This window comes from Dama dama, chromosome 16 (assembly GCF_033118175.1).
Source record: "Dama dama isolate Ldn47 chromosome 16, ASM3311817v1, whole genome shotgun sequence".
Taxonomy (NCBI): Eukaryota; Metazoa; Chordata; class Mammalia; order Artiodactyla; family Cervidae; genus Dama; species Dama dama.
This window is the reverse complement of record NC_083696.1, coordinates 34,815,911-34,828,188: the sequence shown is the minus strand read 5'-3', so window position 1 is coordinate 34,828,188 and position 12,278 is coordinate 34,815,911. Positions and strand designations below refer to the sequence as shown.

Genomic DNA, 12,278 nt, shown 5'->3' with positions numbered 1-12,278 from the left:
TAATAATGCAGACATTATTGAACCTTGAAAGCAAATATTAAGGGAGAAAAACAGGCTGTATTTTTCACTTGGCCTTCAGTTTCCTTAAATCTACTCAAAATGCAGGCACTCCCACTTTAAGGGAATCAGGAAAATACAATTCCAAACATCTAAAACAGGTTTAAGGCTGGGAAAACTAAATTACCTCACTCCAAACTGCCATATGCTTAACTGCATTTTAAATGAATCAGTCTTATGGGCAGATTTACACCCAGTGGGCTCAGCAACGGTGCTGAACTGATACATCAGCCTGAGCTTTTTATGTTTTTCTCAAATTTCAGGCCATTGAACAATTTGATGCCTGTTGTACTTGAATCTATTGCAAAATGTTTAAAACCTGTGGCTCTAGTGGTGGCAGACTGATTTCCAACTACTGATGGACAGTAGTTGGAATGAACGTCCTGTTAGCCCTACAGGGAAACGGAATTTCTAGGAACGACTTTTCCTGGGATTGAGAGGTTTTTCAAGAAAAGGCAAAGGAATTCAGGTTGTTAACCAAACATTTATGACCTCCCTTTAAAAACAAACACTGTTTCAGACAGTGCAAATCCATAAACTTTTCTAGTTCAGGTTTTAAGACATGACATGGGGAACTATCTTATGAGATCAAGTCAAGAATTTAATGTTTTGCATTATACGCAACATTTTGAAGGCTGTAAAACTTTTTAAAGTAATCTTACTGGTGGAAATGAAACCATTTTCATTTAAGACTTGGTACTTTGACAAACCGTCAGATGACATGGTATAAAGCAAATTAAAGGCTCTACAAATTTGCTTTATTTATAATTTTCCTATTTAACATACTGTTAATGTAACTAACCTAGAGGTCTCAACAACAATTTAAAAAGCTCTTTGATGAGTGATTCACAAGAAGTGACCTTGTTATCAAAATGCATCTGCACATAGCTGTTTTAAGTAAAGCTACATGTAAACAGGGTGGTTGCTAGGCTGACTCAACACACTTATCTATGGAATCATAGGCTGTCAGGACTAGAAAGCCTTACGGATCATTTTCTTTAACCCCTTCTTTCATTTTACAGATTAGAAATGCCGAATTTAGTCAAGACTCCACAGCTATTTGGGGCAGATTTAAGATTGGACTTTGAGCCTCCTGACACTACTCTCCTCCAGCATGCTGGGCAGAAGCCCTCAGCCAGGCAGAGCGCCTTAGCTGCAGCTTCCTTTCCTGCTCAGCTGGGGCAGCAATGTAGCACCTCCTACCTGAGGTGAAGGTGGTGCTGAGCCCTTTATTCTACTAAAGTTAAGATTCTTATAAAACCAGAATCTCACAAATGATCAGAAAAAGAACTACATGCCTAAAGTGGTTTTGCTTTGTCAGCAATTAAAGTTCATTGGCTGGATTTTAATAACGCTCGTTTCTATATTTTTCTTTCTTTCTTTCTTTCTTTTTTTTTTTAAAGTATTTAAACTATTAGACCAGTAAAGAATCATCTTTACACTTGTGGCAGAAAACTAGCAGAAGAAATAAGTCTAACAGAAAACATTGTTATTTCCTAAGAATACTGCAAAGATTGAAATACAGTTAAATCCAAGTTCCTCAATGATGCAGTTTTCATTCTAATCCACATCCCAAGATGTTATTTATTATTAACACCATTGTCTAAGCTCTAAAATTACATGGGTAATAATATAAACAAAGTGCTTCCAACTGGCATGATATACAATTTGCTTTGTGAAATTTTTTTCCTTTACCTTGGAAAATGTCATAATAGATAGTTATATTCATAATGGTCTCTTGTGTTTAAAATCTGGTTCCTGGAAATGATTCATACACGTCAGCTATTAGCTTTGTGGTGACATTTTGCAGAAATGTCAGCAACACCTCAGATGCACCTGCTTCTGTTTGGCAGTAGAGGTATTTTCCCAACGTTCACAGGGAACAAGCGGCATTACCAGTTTTTCAGAAACTGTTTCTCCAACCACTACTGAAAGACAGGACAGTGTTCCCCAATATAGACTCACTTTATGGTCAATATATTTGACACATACAGCAGCTAAGTGAAAATTCAATCCTACATTCAGTTTTCCAAATATAAGGCAAAACTTTACCGAGCAAGATGGAGAACAGCTTCCACTATATTTGAACCATCTTTGGCACTTGTTTCACAAAATAATGCCCCATAGGTCTGTAAAAAAACATATATATATATGCATATACAATTAAATGAAGGCTTTGATTAGGTTTCCTGGAATGTTCACTTTTAAAATCAATAAAATAAAAATATTCCCCTGTTGAGTATGCTAAAAATAATAGTTAAGTAATTGGATTCAAAGTTTCAAGACTTTAAAAAAAAACACGTTTGAACCTAGTTATTCCAGTAACAGTTCCTAGTCAAAATAATTTTTTAGAAAAACTTTTTATTTTTTATTAGGGTATATCCAGTTAACAAATAATGCTGTGATAGTTTCAAGTGAATAGCAAAGGAACTCAGCCATACATATACATGCATCCACTCTCCCTCAAATCCCTGTCTCATTCAGGCTGCCACATAACACAGAGCAGAGTTTCATGTGCTATACAGTAGGTTCTTGCTGGTTACCCATTTTAAATATAGCAGTGTGTACATGTCCATCCCAAAGTACATGTCCATCCCAAACTCCCTAACTATCCCTTTCCCCCAACCTTCCCCTGGCAACCGTAAGTTCCTTCTCAAAGTTTGTGTCTGTTTTTGTTTTTTAAGTAAGTTCATTTGTATAATTTCTTTTTAGATTCCACATATAAGGGATATCATACAATTTTTCTCCTCTGTCTGACTTCACTCAGTATGATGCTCTCTAGGTCCATCCATGTTGCTGCAAATGGTATTATTTCATTCTTTTTAATGGCTGAATAATATTCCACCCAATAAGAGAATTTTTATTTTGCATCCCCCCCAAGAAAAACCCCATCCCACTATACAAAATTTCATAGTTTAAGGTTCTTACATCCAAGAGTCACACATGCCACCAAATGTTCTCTATCAAATAACTTGAGAGAGATAAAAATGATAGCTTAAGGTAACCACACAGGAATTAAATGTTCATCAGAAGTATGTCTCCTTTAGGCCAGCAGCTAGTACACTCCTCTTCACCCTATCATCCTTTTCTATTGAGATTCAGCAGCCTTCAGTTGCTAAAACCAATGGACATTTTCTAGCCCTCTATTATTTAACCTCCCAGTGGTTATACATATAGTCATTGATTGTTATCACTCTTCTGCTTCAGACCTTCTGATGTTTCCCATCCCTCACAAGCAATATTGAAACGCTAACCTGGCTGACAAGGCCTAGGTATGCTTGTATGGGGCCCCAGCCAACCTCCCAGTTCTACCAGTGGCCACTCTCCCTCACAATGCTCAGGTTACCCTGGCCATCCCTGTTTCTCCAATGCTGCAAATTTCCTCCCACCTTAGGACTTTTGCGGGCTTCCCTTGTGGTTCAGTGGGTAAAGAATCTGGCTGCAATGTGGGACACCTGGGTTTGACACCTGGGTTGGGAAAATCCCCTGGAGAAGGGAAGGCTACCCACTCCAGTATTCTGGCCTGGAGAATTCCATGGGCTGTACAGTCCATGGGGTCGCAAAGAGTCGGACACAACTGAGCGACTTTCACTTTCAGGACCTTTGCACCTGTTGTTACCACTACCTAGGTTATCCTATATCCTTAGTAACCCCCTTCACCAGGCTGACTTTTATCTACCTTTTCGATTTTTAGGTAATCCTTCCTTGAAGTTAAGATTAAGTGTTTCCTAACTCTGAAAAAGTCAGCATTAGGAATTCCTATTACAAAACCTCTTGACATGTATTTTTCCAGCACGGCACTTGCCACAATTCTAATTGATGAAGTGGGTCTTTGTCTAACAAGCTGGAAACAACTTCTTTAGGAAAGGAGGACTGTGTGTGCTGTGGGGCCAGGTGTGGTTTACCTCGTTCCTGTGTGGGACTGGGAGAGGATGTGATGGATACTCTGGAGCAGGGAGAAAGGGAGCAACCAAACAATGGGGAAAGATTACTGTGAAACTTTTACTCATAACCCCCTCAATCCACAGAAATGCTAGAATAATTCCCCAAATGAATCTTATTTCTAGTAGAAATGGGCAGTGCTGCTGCTGAATTTCATAGTCAGGATGTTATCAGGTGAAATAGAGATGGCCTTTGAGGATGCAGGAGGGTGGCAGACATGAGATGCATAATAAGTAAGCAAACCTTGGGGAATAGATAAGAAATTGTGGAGAAGGAATAAAGTTGGCATGCGGCCAGGAGTCATGGCTCTCTAGGGGGATGAATGGATTGCACAGGTTTAATGTCTGTCTTCCCTAGACAGTAAACTATGTGAGGGCAAGGATGGTCTCTTTTGTTCTCTACCCTTTGCTCAGCTCACAATAAAGTACTTTTCACATGGTAAATACAATTAAATATGTGTTGAATGGATCTTGTCTACATTTCATTGCCTAGTTTTAATGTTTATCATATTTGGCTCACAGTTATAACATTTAAAATAAGAAACAATTCCAACTTAAAATAGGGAAATTGAAACTTCTTTTTAAAGTTCACTTGTTTATGTTAAAAAGCAGTCTTTTATTGATGATGACAGACAACAATGATAGCTATGTCAAATCAGACTGTTATGGTTAAGAATTTATTTGACCCAAGGGCCATCTGATTCCTTGTTTGGGTAAAACAAGTCTTAAGAGGGCCACGAAGCATTCTGACACAATGACAGTGATGAGAGAATAAGCACTGCCCACAACAGTAATCTGAACAGAAATGAGGGCCATCCCTTATACAAATGCATAACCAAGAATAATTTTATACTATTCCAATTGAGTACAAATCTTAGAAAAAAGAACATGTCTACTGTTCACCCTGTCACCCAGGTGACATACTGCATCATCTGCTGCCCCTTGGCACAGTCACCCTCTGGAACCAAAGTCAACTTTTCAAAACAGGACACCCATTCTTCTTCCTTTACCTGGATCCCAGGACTAGAGGAGGATTCCAGGAACTGGGGACGAGCGAGGAAGAAGACAGGAGAATTTTGCCTCTTCTTTGTACTCAGTGGGGAAAATGATCACATGATTGTTTTACCCCCACAAGGGATTTAATTCTTGTTGTTAATTATTTACATTCATGGGGTGGATAGGGGGCACTGGGAATTCTGTCTGTGTGAGGACAGAAGACCCATCAAAGAGTGGAGGTTTGTCAAACACCCTTTCAGCACACGTAGAGAAAAGTGAAAGACCCTTTCCAGTTTGGACCCACTCTTACTCTTACCATGGCCAGTTTTTCTCCTAAGTACCCTGGGACACATTTTTGTCCCTCTGCTTCAGCAGCATCACGAAGATCAGCCTTGTTTCCTACCAACATGATGGGAATGCTCTCATGGGCTGCATCCTACCATGAAGAAAAGAAAAATGGTGCATACATGAAACATTGGACAAGTTATGAGGATGATGACAACAGCAGCTACCATTTCTGAATGCCCCCTGTATGCCACATGGTGTACAGATAATATCTTTAAACTTCAAAATATCACTAAAAGGAGACAAACTTTTCCCCATTTCCAGACCAGAACACTGAAATTCAGAGAGGTTAAATAAGATGTTGTAAGGGTGAGGGCCGAGGTCCAAACTGACTCCATCATCCTTGCCACTATAGAAACTGATAGAAACTCAAGACGCATGACCTAGAGCTACATTTAGCTGTAGTGCTCACATAATTTGCTATAATTTTCACTCCAAACAGAGGTGATAACAAGCCGGCTTCATTATCCCAGGTACAAAACACATAAATATTCCCTCAGCTATGAGGGGACGAAAAAGGAGTCTGAAAGTTCCACATTCACTGCTATCTGGCTTATGACAAAAGCAAAATGCAAAGGCCCTAAAGATCAACATATTTTCTGTGAGGGGTCAATGAGCAATCATTCAAAGTACCAGTTTCTCAGGAACTCCCTGAGAAATGCTCCCCAATCAGCATGTGCACACTGTCGCGGCCTTCACAGAGGAGCTGGCTGGCTGACTGGAGGATGTGAGAGGCAGAAGTAAGTTTGAGACTCCACCCCTCCCACCACCTGGCTGCTCATCGGCTGTGACTGCATGAAATCCAGCAAGTCTCTTCCTGCTTCTGACTCCATTTCCCTGTCTGTGAAATGAAGGGGTCAGTAAGCCCCCCTCAGCAGGCTATGACGAGAACAGAAGACTATGTGACTAGAAAATCAGCCTTTTGGCTTCTAAACAAGCAAAGCAGCAGTGGTGACTGACGCGTGGGGAGATGGCTCTTTGCGGCGCCTAAACACACAGCCTGGTGCTCACCCACTTTGGTGCCACACCTGACGTAGCATCAAAAATGAGCCTTGAAACTAAAATTATACTTCCTTTCTCTTCTGACCACTTTCCTCCAATGGAATACATCAGAGTGAAGTAAAAGCAAAGGGGAGAAGGAAATGAAAAGCCCTCCCCCAGACTAGACACCCCACTCATTAATGTGTTAAGTAAATGCATTCTGTGGGGAACTGCTCAGGATCATATGGAAGCCACTAATCAAATATTCACTTAAGCCAGCCAAGACTTCTGAAAGCCACAGGGGTAAGTAATGGCACCTCCTTCAAGTCTTGACTCAAATATGACCTCCTGGTCTGACCAGCCTGACTGCACTACCTGCAGCACTCGGCCCCACCATAAGGCTGTTTATCCTGGCCTTGTTTTGTTTCTACATCTAGCACTTCCTATCATTCATTTTATTTATTTATGTTGGTTCCCTTTTACATCTCCCTAACTAGAATACAAGCTCCAAAGGGTAGGGCCTTTCGTTTTTTTTTTTTAATGGATATATTGCCAATACATGCACAAAATAGGGATGCCCAAAATATTTTTGAATGTATAAAAGTCAGAAAGAGATCTCATGTCTCAAGTGTCTCCATTCAGCTTTTACCCAAATATTCAATCAACAAATTACTCATGACAGGTAAACAGCCATAATTTTAAGATTTTCTAACCCAGTGGTTTTCAATTGAAGTATATTAATTATTAATTCAGAGGGTCCATTCACCACTGACACTCTACTGCTTCCCAATCCTTTCACGCATCTGAACTATCTCAGATAGTTAGTTTTGACCCATATTATAGTGGCCATATATACTGTCCCAACAGAATTTCCCCAAATGAGAAAAGGTGAGCCATGGTGAAGACTCACTGAGATAAGTCAAAGTCAAATGCCAAGTGGCATCTCATTTTTTCTCCAGTAACAAATTCAATATTTCATCTTGAATACACTTTTTCCCTTTTCCGACCCTATGAAAGGTAACACCAATAGCTAAATGAATCACTTACTGCAAGTAGGTGCTTACTTATCTAGCAAATTATGGCAGCAGGGCCCCTGGCATAGGCCATAACTAGTCACATAGGGCTTTTTCAACCCTATGGCTGACCCTGCCTTTTGTGTCTTGAGTATAATCCAAAGTCTTAAAAGGGAGATCAAGTCCAAAAGTTTCAACAATACAAACAGTTTTGCTATAGATCTTAAATATCTGTGTGTATGAGTTAGTTGGGATCATCCATTCTTCTCTCATTGGTCGCCCCAGAGCTTCATCTGTTCCCTTGAGTAGATGCCTCTCTATGCACTAACTACCCTGGAGATCCTTTCTTGATATTGGAGAAGTTTTTCTTAACCTGCTGCTCATTCTGGAGCTTCATCAAAAGAACAACCAGTGTTGAATCAGGAGGTCTAATTCTCCCTTCCACTCCAACCTCTAAATGACTAAAAGCCAGTGTCATGAACTTTCTATGCCTCAGATTTCTCATAAAAAGTGAGAACAACGTTACATTTACTTCCTTTCTCAGATATGTTACAGAGGTGAATATAACATGTAGAAAATTTTGTGAAATAAAAATACTACATAAATGTCAACATACTTTTGATGTATATATAATTTTAAGTCATGATTTTTCAGTTGGGCAAAATGCATATTTATCATTGAGTCTTATTGCCATTTTTCAGTCAGTCATTTCTTACATCTTTAGTTAGAAAGAGAACATTTTGGTATTTTACAGGGTATGAAACAGGCCCGACTGAAGAATCTAGAGGCTGACTTGAGATCAGGCAGCAGTTCTTTGTTCAGCCACCACTGCACTTAATGCCTGTTAAAAATTATAGATCATAGACATACTTGAAAAATTGTATTAGCCACTAGTTTTATTATTTTTTTTCACCAAGAGACTACGCTGAATCATGGCTTGAACTGTAGTTTTATGGTCATTAATAATGTTGGTAGCACATTAACTATGGTCAAAATAGTTTCCTACTTTAAAAAATTATTGACCATGAAACAAAGGATATGAAAGCTCCTCGATGAAAGACACCATCTCATTTGAGCAAAAGAAAGCATAGATAGTAACCACACATGTTTAAAATACCAGTTCGTATGTTAGTAGTACCTTGGGTATGTAAAGACCCAAATCTCTATCAGAAAAAGGCTGAGAACATGGTTCCTACAGAATTTGGACCGGGTGGTGCCAGGTGGTGATGGTATTTCACCTACACTTCTAGCACACGTGGAAGCCCCTGGTACACCTCCAGTCACACTGCACACCCAGCTCCATCACCCTCTTGTTTGTGAGAACTGCTTTTCCTTGGTTGTCTGGATTTTCACTTGCTGCCAATCGGGTTCTGATCATATTAAAATCCAGAACCTCCCCCTCTCCCACCACCACTCAGAAGCTCACTTTATTAGTGTCCTCGGTTCTGTGGGAACTGGCCCGCTACTAAGGAGGAGAGCAGTGCTGCTAAGTACTATTAGGAACCCTGCCTCCCACATCCAGTTCTTTCTGAGAGCCTGGATCAATGGTTTCCGAGTTCATTTTTACAAAGAAGAGAAACAGCATTTCCTGAGATCCAGCCTATAACTCTCCCGTGTCATTTTCCTGTTGTCTGTTTTGATTTCTTACCTCAATCATATCTACCCATTCTCGTACATTAAGAAAGCTTTGCTCACACGTAACATCATACAGCAGCAAAACACCATCTGCTCTTCTGAAGTAAGACTTGGCAATGCTTCTGAATCTGGAAAAAGCATGAAAGTAACAGTTCTAATCAGTCAGTTTGGTGTTGCCTCATTCTTCATCTCTTTTATGCTCACTTTTTCCCCTCCCTCATCTTTAAAGCAAGCCTTGGGACTTCCCTGGTGATCCAGTGGTTAAGAATCTGCTTTGCAATGTAGGGGGCACAGGTTTGGTCCCTAGTCAGGGAACTAAGATCCCACATGCCTCAGAGTAACTAAGCCTGAGCGAAACTGCTAACCCCTTGTGCCACAACTAGAGTGTCTATGTGCTGCAACGTAAGATCCTGCATGACACAACTAAAACCCGATGCAGCAAATAAATACATAAAGAAATAAATAAAAATATTAAAAAGAAAAACCAAGCCCAATTGAGAAGAATCTAATAGCAATGTATTTCTGTGAAACAGTCATCCCAGAGCCCTAGAATGACCTGGTGAAAGGTAACAGGAGAAGAATCTATGCTAATGATTTAGAAAAGTCAATCATTTTCTCCACCAAACAATCTCAAGAAAGTCTACAAAGCCCAGCACATAGTCAGGACAAGGTTGAGAGCATAACTGCTAAAAATGTCAGCCTCTGCAACAAGCTACTGGAACCCAGGTGTGGGACACAGAGAAATATGGAAGGCGAGGCACATCCGAGCAAAATTATCTTTTGGGTGATGGGTAGGGAGTCCTGTGGGTGGCTGGAAGAAGACCCAACCATGTGGAACACCACAGGGTACACACAGTGGGTGTGGGGGCTTCCCAGGGGACGAGCACACCTCAACCTATATGTCCTAACTCAACCAAGTATAATATTTTGCAAGATCTTAAATAGGGCCCTGTCAACCACACATTTTTTAAATGCTGCTAGAAAATACGAGCTCTGTGTGGGCAGGTTATTTGTGTGTCTGTTTACTGCTGAATCTGAACACCCTAACTGGTGCCCTGTGACAAAGGCTGGCAGGTGCCCCCAAACTTTTTTGCTGCACAATCAGGTTCAGCCTGTTCCCAAAGAGTTAGATAAGATTAAGACCTATGCCTCACACTTCTGTCCATCAGCAATGAAAGAGAGAGGGTACTGTCTGTTGCCATATGCAACTCTGCAGTTTAGTTTGTGTCTCTGCCCTTGAACAGAGGAGCTGACAGGTCCTCTTCTCCATCATCTCTGGTGCCCCAGCTCCCCAGCTGCTCATACTGTTGCCACTTTCAGGAGTGCTGCCTCACCGACATTCTCTCATTAGGATAGGGCACTCTATTTTTCCCAATGGGTCACCAGTTCAAAAGGAGCTTGGAGGGACTCACATGACTGATGATGGATGAGTGAAGAAGGAAAGGATGTGGAAAAAAGCGAGCATTCTTAAAATTCTAACACTATATCAGAACTATATTATCATGAACACAAAAGACACCGAACGTCTTACAAGGCTTGTGCATGCAAACCCCGGCAGAATTCAAAGCACTGGGGAAAGCACTTGCCTCTCCTGGCCAGCTGTATCCCAAAGCTGCAGTATTGTCCGTTCTCCATCTACGATGAGCATTTTCATTTGAAAATCAACGCCTGAAAAAGAATATAAGAGAACATGGAGAACACAATGTAAATAATTCCATTGGATTTTGCTTTTCAAGCCCTCTTTAGATGAGACAAAAGCCAAAAAAGTGAAGTTCAGCAAGACAGAGGAAAGAACCTGGCCTCCAATGAGAGTGACATTCACCTACTAATTATAAGCCAGACCACACATGCACATCACAGGTTGGCTGGCTTGGGGAAGGATTTAATCTGTGGACAAAAGGAAAATCTATGTTCTGTGTTCAAGTAATTAGATGGACTTAGTTTTATGTGTGTGCATGCACACAAATATGCCTATGTATATATGCAGATATATCCATGTGTGTATGCATATGTATATAAGTACATGTATATGGTGTGTATATATGCCAGGTGCTCTAGCAACTTAACCAAATACTTTAGGCTTTTTATGACTCAAACTGAAGTGAACTTTCAGCTTTGTTATCTTGAAGGGTTATAACAGTGCCATAAATTTACAAAGATATCCATTGTGAAGAGGGTAACTAATCTGTTTTAGGGTTTCTGGTTATGAAAATAAGAGTTCTTTAGATAAAGAAGAAGAATAAATGATAATTTGCATATGTTCAACTCCTTTTACTGATTATTATGCAAATGTGGAAATGAGGAGACTACTTTTCCTTGTTCTGAGAGGTATCATTCATGTGTTCCATTGTGAGGGAGCGGAAGGGACATACACTCGGCTATAATTCTGACCATGATGACAAACTGGCCATCGGTAAGATCACTTTATCAACATCAAGTGACACCTGATCAGAAAGGCTTTCCCTGGGCATCCTGTGCCAAAGGGCACTTCTCCCAAACCTTGTTTTTTAAAATGTATTTCTCATCCATTTCCCTCTTTGTGGGCTGGGATCTAGTTGACTTTGTTTATTGTTTATCTGTAGTGCCTGTAGGGCTTCACTGGTGGCTCAGTCGGTGAAGAATCTGGCTGCAATGCAGGAGACCTGGGTTGGGAAGACCCCTGGAGGAGGGCATGGCAACCCACTCCAGGATTCTCTTGCCTGGAGAATCCCCATGGACAGAGGAGCCTGGCAGCTGCAGTCCATGGAGTCTCAAAGAGTCGGATACAACTGAGCGACAAAGCAGTGCCTATAACAGTACGTGTCTCACAGTCGGACTCCAGAAGTGCTTGCTGAATAAATGAATCCGTCATCTCTGGCATTAAACTCGGTTTGGTTGATCTCACTGGGTAAGCAGATACCTCAGTCCCTTGTTAGTCTTCCTTTCCCAAATTTAGTCCTTGACCAAAGCAGAGGACTATTCTATAGAGAAGGACACATGAGCACTGACACATGTATGTACATATGTATCATATGGAGGGAAAAGAGAGAGATCTGTGGGTCTGTGAATATAATACCTAGAGAAAATAGAATCAACCTAAAGAAGGTCATTTTCCCATTATCCTCTGAAAAAGAACCGTACCCAGGGTAGCACTTGTGTTTCCTCGGAATTCATTCTTGCAAAGTCTCATGAGGAAACTCGACTTCCCCACTGCAGCATCCCCGGCCAGCACAATCTTGTAAGCTTTCTGCGAGCTGGAAGATTTATGGCTCTCATCCACTATGTCTGTCTAGGGGAAGGAAGCCACAGTGGGTGACAAAGGCAGTGCCCG

General features: G+C 40.8%; 1 protein-coding gene across 4 annotated transcripts in view; it reads right to left on the bottom strand.

The window, feature by feature from the left end:
* RASEF (RAS and EF-hand domain containing) overlaps positions 1–12,278 on the bottom strand; it is a 104,783-nt gene that overhangs the window by 18,762 nt on the left and 73,743 nt on the right. For all 4 annotated transcript variants that reach the window (XR_009696391.1, XR_009696392.1, XR_009696390.1 and 1 more), the window contains exons 12-16: positions 12,089–12,236; positions 10,555–10,636; positions 8,982–9,096; positions 5,311–5,430; positions 2,110–2,186 (exon numbers count right to left, since the gene is read on the bottom strand). Coding sequence is in view for 1 of the 4 variants with exons in the window: in XM_061163771.1 (XP_061019754.1) it covers positions 2,110–2,186; positions 5,311–5,430; positions 8,982–9,096; positions 10,555–10,636; positions 12,089–12,236 (542 nt within the window). In the remaining 3 variants the exon portion in view is untranslated. The remainder of the gene's footprint in view (positions 1–2,109; positions 2,187–5,310; positions 5,431–8,981; positions 9,097–10,554; positions 10,637–12,088; positions 12,237–12,278) is intronic.